At 43.9% G+C, this 17,094-nt stretch overlaps 1 protein-coding gene across 5 annotated transcripts in view; it reads right to left on the bottom strand.

Moving 5' to 3' along the window:
* KIF13A (kinesin family member 13A) overlaps positions 1-16,875 on the bottom strand; it is a 298,880-nt gene extending 282,005 nt beyond the window's left edge. For 3 of the 5 annotated variants that reach the window (XM_082258194.1, XM_082258191.1, XM_082258190.1), the window contains exons 1-2: positions 16,548-16,871; positions 11,070-11,163 (exon numbers count right to left, since the gene is read on the bottom strand). In XM_082258194.1, the coding sequence (XP_082114320.1) occupies positions 11,070-11,163; positions 16,548-16,602 (149 nt within the window). In that variant the 5' untranslated portion in view covers positions 16,603-16,871. Of the gene's footprint in view, positions 1-11,069; positions 11,164-16,547 lie in introns of all 5 variants that reach the window. The other 2 variants (XM_082258192.1, XM_082258193.1) reach the window with 2 other exon arrangements.
* Positions 16,876-17,094: the final 219 nt, after the last annotated feature.

Genomic DNA, 17,094 nt, shown 5'->3' on the forward strand with positions numbered 1-17,094 from the left:
GCCATACCAATGTATCAAACAATAAGCATTTCTGGAGTATTTACAAAGCAGCCAGTCTTAATCTAGCAAGTGCTGGAGAAATACAACAGAGGCAGTGAAAGTCATTAACAGCAATTTGCCAAAAGCTGAAAAGACCCTCAGCTCTTAGCAGAAGCACAAATAAGAAGCCACTTTACACATCTAATACACAGGCAGATGAGTCTGCATTAAGAAAGAAATCAACATCTTCCTGACAATAACCAGAAAATTGTATACATTTACTAAGTTTTATTCACAAATCAATAATTAATAGTTTTTCCAAACTAAAACGACAAATTAATTAATCAATTAGAAGCGTGACCATGGTAACCCTTTAAGCAATTTGCTAAAACATAAAGTTTAGGGGCGTATTTATAAAAATTTTCATAGTTGTTTGTCCATCAAAACTGCATGTAAATGCATTTGGTGCGAACTGAGCAAAATCTAAAGTTCTCTGCAAGTTGAATATTATTCATTGAAAAATGTGTAAACAGGGAAAATACCACATTTGGGCCACTAGATGGAGTAGAGAAGCATACTTATTTTTATGATACTCACCACCATCTAGTGGCCATAATGCGGTATTTTCCACGCTTCACATTCTTTTTTTCTTTTCAATAAATATCAATCAATCAATCTGCAGAGAATATAACCCATTCACACAGAACGAAAATTACATGTGGCTTCAAAGGATGAACAACTATACAAATTTTTTATAAATATGCAACACGGAGTTGGGGCTCATACACATGACTGTAAACCATTTACAGATATCTAAGCCGGATCATACTAGCAGAGGCAGGAAGCAAAATTTTGCATAAAAAAAAAATAAAAAAAAAACACATCTAATGGTCAGTAATTACTTTTGTTTAAAACACATGTTTAGATGTGTAAATGTACAGATCCATAAAACTATTCTTCACTACCTCAAATTTACTCCCATGCGTAAAGGTTTCTACACGTTTAGGTTCAAAGGAGCGTAAATTACTGACTACAAATGCTAATGTTTCCCATTTCGTGGATCCCTATAAAGCACAACTCTACTGATATACAACGCAGTTGGGCGCAAGTACAATACGATCATATCGGTGTTCAGACTCATAGAAACTATAAGTGCTTGAGCCCTTTAGGCTCCATTCACACCTGAGCATTTTTTCGGGCGTGTTTTAGGCATTTTTTGCAGGTGTTTGGAGGCAGGTATTGACATCTAACAAAAACACTTGTAATCTGCCAAAAAAGAAGCTCATGTACTTTTTTGAGCTTCAGGCATTTTGCTCCAGGCGACAAAATGCTCAGATGTGAACAGGGGCCATTGAAATTAATGGGATTTTGCTTGTTGGGCGTTTTGAGACTTCAGAGATGAGCGTTTTACGAGCTGAAAAATGCTCTCAGGTGTGAACAGGGCCCAAAGGACACTTTGACTGTGGTAATACACTGTGGTGAACAACTGCAAACCTTCGCGGCAGCTTGATTCTCTTAATTTATACACATTAAAACAGGAGAATAACCTTGGAATCGCTGCGACCTTCTTGTTTACAATAAACAGCTGAACAGATATTGATTAGCTTAAACTACAAAAGGACACAGACACCTCATTGATAGAAAGAGACCATATAAACCCATTGTCACCTGGAAGGCAAAGTGTCCTTTTTGGAGGTTAATTGGGTTGTATAGATCTACAGTTCCCTAGATTCATCAAGGTAATTCCAATCATAATCATTGGTCATAAAACGCCTGTCCCATTGTTCATTCTTTCTGCTCTGCTGTGTGTTTTATACCCCATACTTGTACATTATATAAACTCTGCGTTGGTTGTCATGGATCCTTCTGTTCCCAAACATTTTACATTGCTTCTGCCTTCGGCTGTCACTTTCTGAGCTCTGTTAGCTTCAATGGAAGGCAGGTGAGACATCAGGGGTCGAATAGACTCCTGATGTCTCATTAAAGAGAATCTATCTCATAAAATGCTACCACATAAGGGATTTTTATTTCCTTATGTGATAAAAATAAAGTGAACAAATTAAAGTTACACCCAAGTGTTAAAAAAAAAAAAAAATTGAGCCTATATGCACATAGGAGCATAAAAACATGGGTGGAAGCCCCTGCATACGAAAACATTGAGCACACCAGAATGAGAGCAATAATTCCAGACCTATTCTTCACTAAACTGATGACCTATAGGTGCTATATCATTTTCATCATTTTCCAGTAGTCAATCTACTGCTTTTGCCAACTAAAAAAAGAAGGACCTGTGGCTCCATTCACACTAGTGTGACTTCTCCTGCACCTGCCGTCACACTGAAATACAGGACATTGGAAATCCCATTATTCTCTACGGAACCCATTAACATCAATGCAACATGGTACAGTGCAATTTTTGAAAAGGTGCAGGTGCTTCTATTGGTGCATCATTCTGGATTTTACAAACTATCTGGGAATTTACCAACAGTTGCGCAGATTGGGCTTTAGAGGCAAGGGAGATTTAGATGCCTAGTACACATGGGACGAATGTCAGGTGGCATCGGCCAGATCAATAAAAACTGTCCGACATTCGCCCCATGCGTACGGCAGCCGTCTTCTGTCGAAGGGTCATGACCAAAAAAGGCCTGCAGACCAGATCCCGATTAGCGCTCTCAGCGAAAGGCTGAGAGCGTTGACCGGAATGTTCTGGTGGGGGGGTTTGTCCCCCTGTCAGAAAACAATAGCACATTGGGGGAGATCGCTGTAACAACATCGGATTGTTAGTACAGCGGCTCCGACCAGCTGAGCCATCACTAGTACTGTGTACTAGGCTTAAGTGTGATCACTTATTAAAAAGCACTGAAAAACAAATGATCATGCAGCAGCACTAACGTGACCCCAGGCTAAGACACAACCCTTTGTTTTAAAGTTGTCAGGCACTATGCTCATTTGAGGAATTGAGTACGACATTCCACTTCCCTAATTCCATGCTTTATTACTATGTCCAGCTCCAGGATGCGGTAAAAGTGCAGTGTATGGCGATGGACTGGCAGCAGTCTCCCACCTCGGTGTTTAACATGATGTCGAAAAAGGCTTCCATGCCATGTTACTTAATGACTTTCTGACCAGATTCCCACAAAAAGCAGGTGAGAAGTGGGAGAGAGAAGTAGGCCCCTTTGTTGATGACCAATGGGAAGAGGCCCTACAGGCAGTGTCCCAAAGTTCATTGGATGTGAAACAGAGGCTAATGCAGTTGTACTTACTCCTAAGAGTGCATTACACTCCATCCAGTCTTCATGCCATGGGCATCCTAGACTCTCCCACCTGTAGCAAATGTTTGAGGGACCACGGGGACCTAATCCATCTAACCTGGAGATGCCCCAAACTACATATCTAATGGGTTGGAGTGCTGGACACCATTAATAAGATGTTTAAGACTTCTATACCATTGGAGCCAAAACCATGCCTCTTTGGTTTACAGGATGACCTACAAATGCTGGATCCTATTCGTGAGGCAGTCGCTAGGGCCCTTTTCCAGGCTCGTAGGGTGCTGCCTCGGTACTGGAAGTCTGCCGAGCCTCCCTCATCTAAGGAATGGTTACAATGTATGGGTGAAACTAGACCGCATTCACACTGTAGCGGCACGACTTCAGGGGCGACCTGTGAAGTCGCATGCACCGACTTGCACGCAACTTGCACGGACTTCATATAATGAATGTCTATGCAAGTCACTCAGAGGTCGCCCAGAAGTAGTACAGGACCCTTTTTCTAATTTGGTGCGACTTGTGTCGCTCCTATTAGAACAGGTCCTGTAGCACTGCATGGACTGCGACTTGTCAGGCTGACAAGTCGCCTGACAAGTCGCGGTAGTGTGAATGGAGAAGAGAAATGTATTTATCAACATTGAGGTATACTGTATTTGGGCCCCTGGCTGGATACACCTGGCTTAAGCCCTCTCGAACTGTAATGATAAGACAACTAATAGGATGAGCATGTCTTTTGTGACCCGGGTACGCGGGCTGTAATTCCAAAAGGGCAACAGCTGGAGATGCATATATTCCGACATGGCTGGATTGAGGTGGTAACGTGTCTAGATACTTAGATTAATATGCCAGACCATTTTTCTTCATAGAAAAATGTATTTAAGCCTATGTGATGTGCTTTTACACTTTCGATAGCCTATGTAACATTTCTGTAGAGATGTCTTGACATTTCCTTATCTGTGCCGTCTCTTTGTTAAATGTTTTACTTTTTCAATAAAACTTCTTTTGATTTAAAAAAAAAAAAAAAGTTGTCAGGCACCATTGCCTTGCTTTAGTTAGTGGGAAAGCAATGCGTATTTATGTAATGGAGCAGTAATATTTACCTTACTTGAAAACAATCACTTCAAAATTTCTAAACATGCCATGAGCCAGGCTCAGGTTAGTGCTGAGAATACTTGTTCTCATTGTGTGCCTTGCTCTGAAAAGAGACATCTGTATGGCTAGAAAAGTTTTAAGAAATCCTCCATCTTTGTCAGTCTATGCCCTGCATTTAAATATGATCGCATGACATCTCATATCAAAAGTGAGAAAACATTTGTGACAACAAATATTTAACAAATCAATAGTATTTTATAACTTAGGCTGATCTCAGATGGGCGATTTTACTACAAGAGACAATTCGCCAGTGGCTGCCTGTCTGCCAGGGGCGTAACTACAGGGGTTGCAGGGGTTGCAATCGCTACCGGGCCCCATGCTCCAGGGGGCCCGGTAGCAAACCAGTGGGTGAACTTCTAGGATCTCAAAGGTCACACTTGCGACCGGGCCCTGGCATTTCACCACTGTGGGTAGGCCCCAAGATTGCAGGAAGGGGGCCCACTGCAGAACTTGTGAAAAGGTTCCTGATGCGGGACCATAATAAAAGGCCATGCAATGAGATTAAAGAGCCCCAGGATTAGTGGGAAGAGCCCCGGGCTTGAAGGGAAGGGCCCCGGCCAGGGGTCTGGGGGGCCCTTCATGGTTTCTTGCATCGGGGCCCTGAAGGTTCTAGTTACGCCTCTGCTGTCTGCCCCTATGGAATCGCTCCTTCTATAGCCAGATGCAGCAAGAGGTCACTCTGTCGCTTGCCCGAAACGCTGCTGCGTCTTGATTGCTTGAATATCTCGCTGCCTTAACTATAGCGGGATCCATTCCATACTGACATAAAGGCAAACTCTTAGGCCCCGTTCACATCCAGGCGTTCTAGAATCCTTGTCAGATTCGAAGGATTCTGTCTACGAATCTGGAAGAATGCGGTAAAATCGCAGCAAAACTCACAACGTGTTTGGGTGCCATTATTGTTAAAGGCAACCCAAATGCGCAAAAAAAAAAAGGGGCAATTTGTCACGCAACAAAATACACGCAAAATAGTACTTTCCAAAAAAAAAAAGAATAAGGTACAGGAGCTACTTTGGTATGTTTTTTGGAGCAGAGACAGCAGCTCATTTAAATAAAATGGTGTTGCTCAAAAAATGCGTGAATAAAAAAAATAAAATAAAAAAAGCAACGTTTTGCAGTTGCTAGATGTTAACGCGATCTTAGGCCTCATTTAAACTTGCGGTTGGGGGGGCTGAGCTGTGTTTTTACAGTTCCCCAACTGCTTAAAGAGGAGCTCCAGTCTCCTCCCCAAAAAAAATTACATTTAGCAGCTAGAAATACATTAGCTGCTGACTTTAAAGATAAGGACATTTACCTGTCCAGGGATCCAGCGCTGTCTTCACCTGAGCTAATATTTCAAGGGCGCTGCCATCTTTTAATATAAGGACTCTTACCTGTCCAGGGATCCAGCGCTGTCCTCACCTGAGCTAATATTTCAAGAGCGCTGATATCTTTTAATATAAGGACACTTACCTGTCCAGGGATCCAGCGCTGTCCTCACCTGAGCTAATATTTCAAGGGCGCTGTCATCTTTTAATATAAGGACACTTACCTGTCCAGGGATCCAGCGCTGTCCTCACCTGAGCTAATATTTCAAGGGCGCTGTCATCTTTTAATATAAGGACACTTACCTGTCCAGGGATCCAGCGCTGTCCTCACCTGAGCTAATATTTCAAGGGCACTGCCATCTTTTAATATAAAGACACTTACCTGTCCAGGGATCCAGAGCTGTCCTCACCCGAGCTGATTTTTCAAAAGTGCTGGCATCTTAGGTTAGGGAAAAAGGCAGAGAAGCCTTCTGGCTTCACAGCCGATTTCCTACTGCGCAAGCTACTCTGCGCTTTGTGAATGGGCCTGCAGGTGTCCCAAAAGGCTGCGGGGGTAAGGAGGAAGGGGCTGAACTTCTGCACAGATAGTCGCAGTGATCTGACCGGAAGTGAGAGTGGCTACCTGTCAAAATTAGGTAGTCGCTACCCCGACCCCCCCCCCCCAAAAAAAAAGTGCAAAATGAGGCAATGAGGGGTGGGGGAAGGATGCAAACCAGGGAACTTCCACTTTGGGTGAAGTTCCACTCTAAGCTGCAGGGGCAGAGGATGGGGATGTACATATGCTGTGGTTGCAATGCTTTGCATCACAGGGTGGCAACATTTATCTCCTCTGCTCTGTTGCACTTAATGGGCAGTACAACCCACCAAAAGCAACTCAAGCAACCTGGTGGTGTGACTTTTTATAGGTTAAAACAAGCAACATCCACCGGAGAACGTTCTTCGGAGGGCAACAAAAGTATAAACAAGCCCTTAGCCATCCCAAAACTGGCGATTTCGACAAATTGCCAGCGGCAGGATAACCAGTGGCAGTTACCTGTCTGAAATCAGCCTTAGGCCGATTTCACAATCATAGGAGCTGTATGGACAGCAGATATTCAGGTGCATAAGTAATGAGCTTCTGATGATAGATGCTTCTACAGACGGTATTGAAAGGTAATGGAGAGAATTGCAATACTACATAAAATCAGCTTTACATTGTGAACGCCACCAAACATTCACTATATTATCAAAAGTATTGGGACTCCTGCCTTCACATGCACATCAACTTTATGGCATCCCAGTCTTAGTCTGTAGGGTTTAATATTGAGTTGGCCCACCCTTTGCAGCTATAACAGCTTCAACTCTTCTGGGAAGGCTGTCCACAGGGTTTAGGAGTGTGTCTATGGGAATGTTTGACTATTCTTCCAGAAGCGCATTTGTGAGGTCAGGCACTGATGTTGGAAGAGAAGGCTTGGCTCGCAGTCTCCACTCTAATTCATCACAAATGTATTTCTATCAGGTGAAGATCAGGACTCTGTGCAGGCCAGTCAAGTTCCTTCACCCCAAACTCGCTCATCCATGTCTTTATGGACCTTGCTTTGTGCACTGGTCCAAATCATTTGGTGGAGGGGAGATTATGGTATGGGGTTGTTTATCAGGGGTTGGGCTTGGCCCCTTAGTTCCAGTAAAGAGAACTCTTAAGGTGTCAGCATACCAAGACATTTTGGACAATTTGATGCTCCCAATTTTGTGGGAACAGTTTGGGGATGGTCCCTTTCTGTTCTAACATGAGCAAGGTCCATAAAGACATGGGTGAGTGAGTTTGGGGTGGAGGAACTTGACTGGCCTGCCTCTGTGAGCCAGGCCTTCTCTTTAAACATCAGTGCCTGACCTCACAAATGCGCTTCTGGAAGAATGGTCAAACATTCCTATAGACACACTCCTAAATCTTGTGGGCAGCCTCCCCAGAAGAGTTGAAGCTGTTATAGCTGCAAAGGGTGGGCCAACTCAGTATTGAATCCTACAGACTAAGTCTGAAAGGCCATTAAAGTTCATGTGCTTGTAAAGGCAGGCTTCCCAATACTTTTGACAATATAGTGTATTTTACATGGGAAAAAAACATTTTATTCTTGCATGAAAACAATGTATAAACAGTCATCATTCTACATGATAACTATCCTTTGGGTCCCCAGCCTCTGCTAGTGATCTATTTTTACAGTCTGGTGCACTGGTATTTTGGCTGCCCGCCAGCGGTCTTATTTTAAAAGAATTTACAGTTATCTGTTGGCCTTCTCAGGTGCTGGTAATGCACTCACATACATCTTAGCAGATGTGTACGAAAATGAAACAGGCATCCAACTTCTAAACTGTGATGTGTATAACAGATTGGCCGACGCAATCTCTTCCACACATGACTATTAAGTTGTGTTTGTTAGAAGGCGCTTATGTAGGTCTGGTGTTCATTTACTTAGGCAGGCTTAGTGGGAGGAAATGCTCTTGGAACAGACAGAATGCAGTAATTCACACAATAGACAGCTTTCTCAGGCCTGCAACCTGACTCTAATATCGCTGGATGCAGAACAAGTGACATTGCTACACTTAGCAGCATCTGACCACTTCATAGTAAAATGCAAAGGCCAAAGGGATACAGGTCAAAGAGCACGGGTGACAACGGAAAAGGGGAAAGAGATTCAACAAAGATTTCTACTTCACAGGCAGCAAAAAAAAGCTAGAGTAGATGTTAAAGGGTGAGTTCACCTTTTCACAAAAAATGAAAAGGTGAACACCAAACATCTTGGCTACCCCTCTGCACATAGAGGTCATGATGCCCTGTGCTGCCGGTGCATCAGTCTGTACTAGGGATGCACCGATCCGATATTCGGATTGGATATCGGCACCGATATGGCCATTTTTGATGGATCGGGGGGATCGGTAACATTGACCGATCCACTGGCCGATCCAGTTTTTGCTGGGTAACGGCTTAGCCATCCTTTACTAGGTGCAGTAGTAGTATGGGATGGGAGCCGCTACTTCCTGTATAGGTCCGGCTCACAGGCGGAGTGATATCAGATGCACTCCGCCTGTGAATGGAGGAGCCACACACATGAAGCAGCGGCTTTGCTCTGTACTGCAGCCGCTTGCTTTGTGTGTAGCTCCGGATCGGTTTCCGTATCGGCGATTTCACAACGCCAGATATCGGTATCGGTATCAGATCCAAAAAAGTCGGATCGGTGCATCCCTAATCTGTACGATGGACAGCCCTGGAGTGAGTATCCAGAGACAACAAAAGGGCATAAAGGCCTAGTGCAGTGATGGCGAACCTTGGCACCCCAGATGTTTTGGAACTACATTTCCCGTGATGCTCAATTACACTGCAGATTGCATGAGCATGATGAGAAATGTAGTTCCAAAACATCTGGGGTGCCAAGGTTCACCATCACTGGCCTAGTGCATTACCACCAGGGTGGATTTGATTTAAATCAAGTCAACTTAAATCACGATTTAAATCAGGATTTCAATCACTAGTAAAAAAGGCTTAATTTAAATCAACTGGATTTAAATCATAATATAAAAAAAGAGCAACTGTCATCTCTGTCCCGCAGCAGCTCCTCCTCTGACCCACTGTTGACACACCGACAGTCCCATTCACTTTAATGGGACAGCTGGTGATGCGGCAGTGACACAACAAGGTGAGGGATGTGGCGGCAGCAGGTGAGTAGATGCTCGCTAACGGGCAGGTGCTCTTTAAATGTAAGGGCTCGTTCTTGCTGGTAGTTGGTGTGAAATTGTGTGAATGCATTAGTGCAGTGCATGTTATCTCAGCTTGCAGAGCTTGGATTCATTGAATGAGTTTACCAAAAATTTAAATATTGCAGAATATACAGCCTCATGCTACATAACTAAACTCCATTTCATGCTGAATAAACTCAATTATTAATGTAAACTATCTTTAGATAAATGTATTTTAATAAAATACATTTAATTCAAATTAAAAAAAATTGTAATGTGCTGTATCAACACAACCCTGGCATCACTGACTCTCACCAGCTAACGTGTTTCAAGGGACAAACCCTCTTCATCAGAGCAAAAGTTTTTGTTTTCATCTTTTGTTCTGATGAAGAGGATTCATCCCTTGATATGTTTTAGCTGGCGAGTCTTGGTGACGTCAGGGTTGTGTGGATACAGCACCTATGAGGACTGCCCTGTCACTTGGTTCTGGTCTCTACAGTTGTACAAGCCTTTGGCTTTTTGGGGAAGTGTGCACTTTTCTTGAATAAAGTTTTATCTGCTAATGCACTAGACCTTTTATTCTCTCCGCATTTTGGTTATCAAGATTTCCCAATCTGAAGAGGACAGCATTGGTGCAGGCTACCAGGGTATGTGAAGACGCGATATGAGAATGGTTTATACTACTCTCATTACCTAAAGCTTGAATAGATTGGGTCATTTATTGTCATCTGTGTCCCGATAAGATTTTCCTTGATTTCCTCTAATGTAGACTCAACAGGAAATCTGAGGGAATCTGATCAGTTTTTGATGCACTTTTGAGGTTTAACCTTCTGTTCACAACTATGCATTTTTTATTGATTTTGCAGTTTGCAGAAACGCACTACAGTCCATTGAACATGGTTTCCCATGGTACACATTCACATCTATGCGTTTTTCAGGCGCTGCATTTTTGGAAAGGGGCAAGGATTTTTTTCCTGCAGCAGATTGCGTTTTGCATGTAATAGACTTCAATGGACCTGCACCAGAAACGCAAGTGTTGCGTCTTTACATGCATTTTTCATTGTATACTACAGCTCCTTTGGATCCTTATGAATTCCCTAGCACTACAGTGTCATTTGGAGATAAATGGAGTCTGGAGTGGGGATCCATCATAATGGTTGCAATAGCAAGTACTCATTGGTTAGCGTAGCCGTGTGACCATAGACTTTATTGGGAGCATTTGAAAAATGCATGTTTATATGCATTTCTTAGTCGCTTCTATTTAAATGTCTACATTAAAAAAAAAGAAAAAACTCTAAATCGCCTGGCTATGCTAAAAATGTGTGAATAGGGCTGTTGTCTTTGCGTAGACGCGGGAGATTTCTGGCTTCCTGTATTGTCACTGTGGATGTGACCACGATCTATCAGAGGCAAGGCAAGCAATACAATCACTCCGTGATTGCAGACAGGTTAAAACCGACACCCCCCAACAGAAAGAGAAATGAACAAAAATGTAAATAACATTCATTTGCTTCAAAGCAAACCTGACTGTCCTCATCATTATATAAGCAACAGACGTACTAATAATTTCTTCCCCTTTATTGCAGCAGATAAGATCTCATCACAGGAAGCCCTCAAGCAACACAGCATCTTACTTCTCCCAGCATAGAGGTTTTACCTGTTCTCGCTGTGCTTGTTGTTGGCAGGTGGAGGCTGCAGGATTGTCTGATTCCCTTCCATCTCCACAATGCATTTTGTATTCAAATCCAGTTCTAAATCAAAAAAGTGTTGAGCACACGGTTACTTAATAGGCTAGACAACTAGCAATAAAGCACTTTCAATGCATGCCTTCAATTAACGTATACCTAAAGCTTGAATAAATTACGTCTTTTATTGTCATCTGTGTCTCCATAGGAAGATTTCACTTGATTTCCTCGAATGTAGGCTCAACAGGAAGTGCGCGGGATAGAACCACTTAGGGCCATTTCAAACTGATCAGTTTTTGATGCACGTTTGGTTTGTAACCTTACATTCACACCTATGCATTTTCTTAGTGCATTTTGCACAAATGCACTACGGTCCATTTAACATGGTTTCCTATGGTACAAGATTTTCAGCCGGTACATTTTTGGAAAGGGTCAGGGATTTTTTTTCCCACAGCAGATTGTGTTTTGCATGTAAAAGACTTCAATGGACCAGCACCAGAAAAGCAAGTGTTGCATTTTTGCATGCATTTTGTATGTTGTATGTTGTATTTTGTGTTTTTTTTTCTCTTTAATAAACAGTGTATAGCTGGTTGCTAAGGGGTGGGCCAGAAAGCCAGCCGCTGTGTCCTTAACAACCGATGAGTCATCAGCTGTCAGCGGGCTTTCCCGCTGACAGCTGAATGTAAAAAAAAGAATTACGGGCCAAAAGAAAATTAAAAAATTTGGCAAAAAAAAAAATGCGTGGGGACCCCCCAAATCCATATCAGGCTCCCCGGGTCTGGTATTATTTTGGAGTGGGACCCCACACCAAAATTGAAAAAAAAAAAATGGCGTGGGCCCCCCCCCCCCCCCCCCCCAAAATCCATACCAGACCCCGATCAGAGCATGCAGCCCGGCAGGTAAGGAAGGGGAGGGGACGAGCAACCACCCCTCCCTCCTAAACCATATCAGGCCACATGCCCTCAACGTTCGGGGGGGGGGGGTGCTTTTGTGGGGGACAAGGGCATCTTCCCTTGTGGTTGTGGGGGGGTTTATCAGAATCTGGATATGGATTTGGGGGGACCCCACAAAGTTTCTTTGCTGTTTTTTTTTTTTTTTTGGCAGGCAATTCTTTTTTTTGTACATTCAGCTGTCAGCGGGGAACCCAGCTGACTCAGTTGTTAAGGACACGGCAGTTGGCTTCCTGGCTGCTCCTTAGCAACTAGCTATATGTGGTGTGTTTAAAGGGAAAAAAAACACACAAAATGCGTGAAAGCTGCATGCAAAAATGCATCAAAAATTAAGGTTTAAAAATGCAAAAACCCACCAGAAAAAGACATCAAGCGCAGCCCGCATAGATGTGATCCTAGACTTAAACGTGAAATAAAAATGGATGCAAAATGTAGCCCTTTAATTTCTATATAACTCCCCACATTGCAGGTCTGATGCTCTTTGAAAAGTCCTGCATGCTGCATCTTTGGTGCAGTTTTTCAAAAGCACCTTCCATTGTAAACCAATAGAAAGGCATCAAAAGCGCATCAGGACCCCTAACCTGAATAAAAGCGCATTAAAAAACTGATCAGCATTAAAGGGCCCTAGGACAGCTGTCACCAGATCAAGTGTCCCCATTGGAAGGTTGCCCCTCAGAATTTACTTTCATTCCAATGACAGCAGTGATCAGGACAATTAGAGAAACAAGTTAGCCTAGTACTGTACACATGGGCCGAATGTTGGGCGGCATCGGCTGGTTCATAGTTCAGCCTGTGTGTACTGCACCAGGTCGAACAGAAGCCAGACATTTAGCCGGCTTCTGTCAAAGTGTCGGTTCACATATATGCGAACCCTGCGAATCCATCGCATTCAAATCGCAGGCAGTTCACACTGCCATATGCGTAACGCTGGGGGTGTCAATACAAAGTAAACGACACCCCCAGACGAGTTTGCATATCACAGTGGGAACTGACAGTCGACATAAATCGGATCGCATGCGATCCGATTCTGCTGCAGACCCAAAATAGGGTCCTGCGCTTGTTCTGTCCGAATCCGATGCAAAATCAGCCATACAACCCTTTTTTAATTACATTACTTTGGGGTGATGGTGCAGTTGTTGACTGGTGGAACGCTAATTTTCACTGATCTGTGGTGAATCGCTTTTTTGCATTCAGGAGGCAAAACTACTGAGCAGGGACTTTGCATTGCAAGACTACTTTGCAACTGTGAGACAGGTGTTGCATAGGGGAGTTTGACAGGTGGTGCCACCTGTCAAATTCGGCATGGTGCTGCACTGTGATTCAAAGCTTAATGGCCACAGCAATGTGTACTCTTGAGTGGTACCATATCCACTTTTAGGTGACTGGTTGGGGGAAGATCATCCACCTTTTTTTACTGCCCCCCTGAACCACAGAGCCTGACAGGGACACAGATAGCAATAAAAAGTGACTGCAGATCTAACCCCTCACCATTTATCCCAGTTAATGAAAAAAGTTTTGCCTTCAGTTATGCTTTGGTCATCTTGTCAGGACAAAGTCAATAGGCAAGTTCACTATTCTTTCCTAAGCACATCATGAATGGAAACTAAACTGCTGACCAACACAATGTTTGCAACTTTGTATCCTGTGCAAACATAATATTGTTCTCATCTCCAGGGGTGGACTGATCCCGCTGCAGTAGTCAGGCCTGGTAAACCGAACACTTCTCTACTGAAGCTGATATGTGAGCTTGGAATGAAGGTTGGTCCAGATGAGAATTTATCATCAGGAGGTCATCTGGTTGGCCATACACTCTAAAATCTGACTGTACAATCTGCTTTAGTTTCACCAAAACTATAGAATAAACCTAAACAATGCTTTCAAGTTGTATCCAATCAGGCAGGCACTCATGCTACATAATAGATGGTAGATCAAAAAGGAGATTTTACAAACTTGACAGTTCATGGCCACCTTGAAAGCCATGGGACCCAATGCATGAACTGTCCTACTCTGCTTATGGACCAAAGAAACCCTCATGCAGTAGAAGTTCTTCCTTCCCACCTCTCAATGACAAGAGTCCGACCCCATGGCACAGAACTGAAAAATCTCTGCATGCAACGGCAGTCTGGTAGCCCTAAACGGCCCGAGGATTGGGCTGTCACATCAGGGACAGGATCAGGCTGTTTAGGACCGTCCTATCAGTGTCAAAGCCTGGCCTGCTTGAGAATGAAAAGCAGAATCACCATCAAGGAACATTTGTCTTTGGTGCTGCAATCTCAGCGCTGTAAGATCTTGACACTGGGACTGAAATGCCCTGCACAGAATACATTATTTATAAAGGGGTTCATTCAGTGTTAGGGAGGAGGTGAAGGGTTAATTAATGATTAGTGTGAAGGGTTAGGGCAGGGGTCGCCAAACTTTCTAAGCAAAGGGCCGGTTTACTGTCCTTCACACTTTAGAGGGGCCGGAGCGGCCAGTGGAAATAGAAAATACACCAGTGACAGTGGGAGTGCATGTAGTCAGCAGAAGGAGAAGTGCCCATCATTGGTATTAGTGGGAGGATCAATGACCCATCATTGGTATTAGTGGGAGGATCAATGCCCCATCATTGGTATTAGTGGGAGGAATAGTGCCCCATCATTGGTATTAGTGGGAAGAAAAGTGCCCCATCATTGGTATTAGTGGGAGGAATAGTGCCTCATCATTGGTATCAGTGGGAGGAATAGTGCCTCATCATTGGTATCAGTGGGAGGATCAGTGCCCCATCATTGGTATTAGTGGGAAGAAAAGTGCCCCATCATTGGTATTAGTGGGAGGAATAGTGTCCCATCATTGGTATTATTGGGAAGAATAATGCCCCATCATTGTTATTATTGGGAGGAATACTGCCCCATCATTGGTATTATTGGGAGGAATACTGCCCCATCATTGGTATTATTGGGAGGAATACTGCCCCATCATTGGTATTATTGGGAGGAATACTGCCCCATCATTGGTATTATTGGGAGGAATAGTGCCCCATCATTGGTATTATTGGGAGGAATAGTGCCCCATCATTGGTATTAGTGGGAGGAATAGCGCCCCGTTTTTTGTATTAGTGGGAAGAATAGTCCCCATCATCGGTAGAAGTGGGAGGAATAGTGCCCCATCATTGGTATTAGTGGGAGGAATAGTGCCCCATCATTGGTATTATTGGGAGGAATAGTGCCCCATCATTGGTATTATTGGGAAGAATAATGCCCCATCATTGTTATTATTGGGAGGAATAGTGCTCCATCATTGGTATTATTGGGAGGAATAGCGCCCCGTTTTTTGCATTAGTGGGAAGAATAGTGCCCATCATCGGTAGAAGTGGGAGGAATAGTGCCCCATTATTGGTATTAGTAGGAGAAATAATGCCCCATCATTGGCATTCGTGGGAGGAATAGCGCCCCATCATTGGTTACAATGCATGACGTCACTTTAGTGTTATTTTTGAGGATTAAGAGAAGAAATATGATTAAAGTCAGGTTTTTGGGTTCATTATGTAATGGCTAATATGGAATGTTAGGGTTAATTATAAGGATCAGGCTAAAAAGAGGGATCAGGATTTCATTAGGGGTTAACTTTAGGGTTCAGGTTATGTCCGAATGTTAGTATGTATTTGGATGTGTTAGGGGTTAATTTAAAGGGAAATAGAGGGTTTAAATGATAGCATTAGTATAAGGCCCCTTTCACACTTATACGACCTGAAAGTCACGCGACTTGAAGCACTGCCTGTGTAATCTTGAGGTCTATGGACCTCAAGTCGCATCAAAGTCGGACTAAAGTAGTGCAGGGACCACTTTGATGTTGCGCAGATATGAATAGTAATAGTTGGAAATCATGCGACTTTGCAGCCCCAAGTCGCAGGAGGTCGCACAAGTGTGAAAGGGGCCTAAGTGTTAGTTTAAGAGAAAACATATGATGAAGGGTCAGGATTTGGGGTTCATTAAGTAACGGCTAATATGGAATGTTAGGGTTCATTTTAAGGATCAGACTAAAAGGAAGGATCAGGATTTGATTGGGGGTCATCGTTAGGGTTAAGGTTATGTCCAAGTGGAATGTATTTGGATACATCTTAAGGGTTAATTTAAAGGGAAACCGAGCGTTTAACTGCTAGTAAACATGTTCGTTTTGAGGATTATTTTAAGAGAAAATATATGATTAAAGGTCAGGATTTGGGGTTCATTAGGTAACGGCTATTATGGAATGTTAGGGTTCATTTTAAGTATCAGGCATAAAAGGAAGGAACAGGATTGGATTATAGTATTTATTTTGATAAGTGTTAATTTAAAGGGGCAGAGTGGGTAACTGCAGAGGTCAGAGACATTCCCCCATGGAAGCTCACACTTGTTTTCACCATCCAACCCCCAGGTCCCCCGCCCCATAACTTTGGGGAAGTTCTGTCTCCCATCCCATAGCAGGTCCCCTGTGCCGGCACACAAGGGGTTACTCCCCTCCCCCGATATAAAGGCTGATTACCTCTCCGGTTCATGGGCCGGACTCTGACGGCCACTTTCACCTTGCTATCCGACATTTTACCATCCGATCACAGGGCGATCCTGGGGGGAGATGAGCAACCCCCTCCACCGCGGGGACCACACAGGCTCCGACTCCGATCAAGTCTTCCTAGAGATCCTCACATCGGGCACGATCACTCCATCAGGTAGATCGCCCATCCCGGAGAACAGATCCCTTCCCCCCTCCCCCCCGTGTCCTAGGATGAGAAGAGGACTCCCAGCCCTGCTCCTGACGCCATTTCCATCTCAGTGCAGGCTGGAGCCGCTCTATGGCTGGGCTGCTGCTACTGCCAGGCCGCCCCTCCCTCCATCTCCTCCTCCTCCTTCTTTTCTGGGATCCAAGCTCACTCCATCCCTACAAGGAGGACGCAGGATGCCACCTACAGGACGCAGGGTGCCACCTACAGGACATAGGGTGCCACCTACAGGACATTCTGCCCACCTGTGCCATGGCACTGCCAGGACACCACTTACTTCTTCCGGGATACCATGCAGCATCCCCAACTTCA

The sequence above is a fragment of the Pelophylax lessonae genome, assembly GCF_965119305.1.
Source record: "Pelophylax lessonae genome assembly, chromosome: 5".
In the NCBI taxonomy this organism is placed as follows: domain Eukaryota; kingdom Metazoa; phylum Chordata; class Amphibia; order Anura; family Ranidae; genus Pelophylax; species Pelophylax lessonae.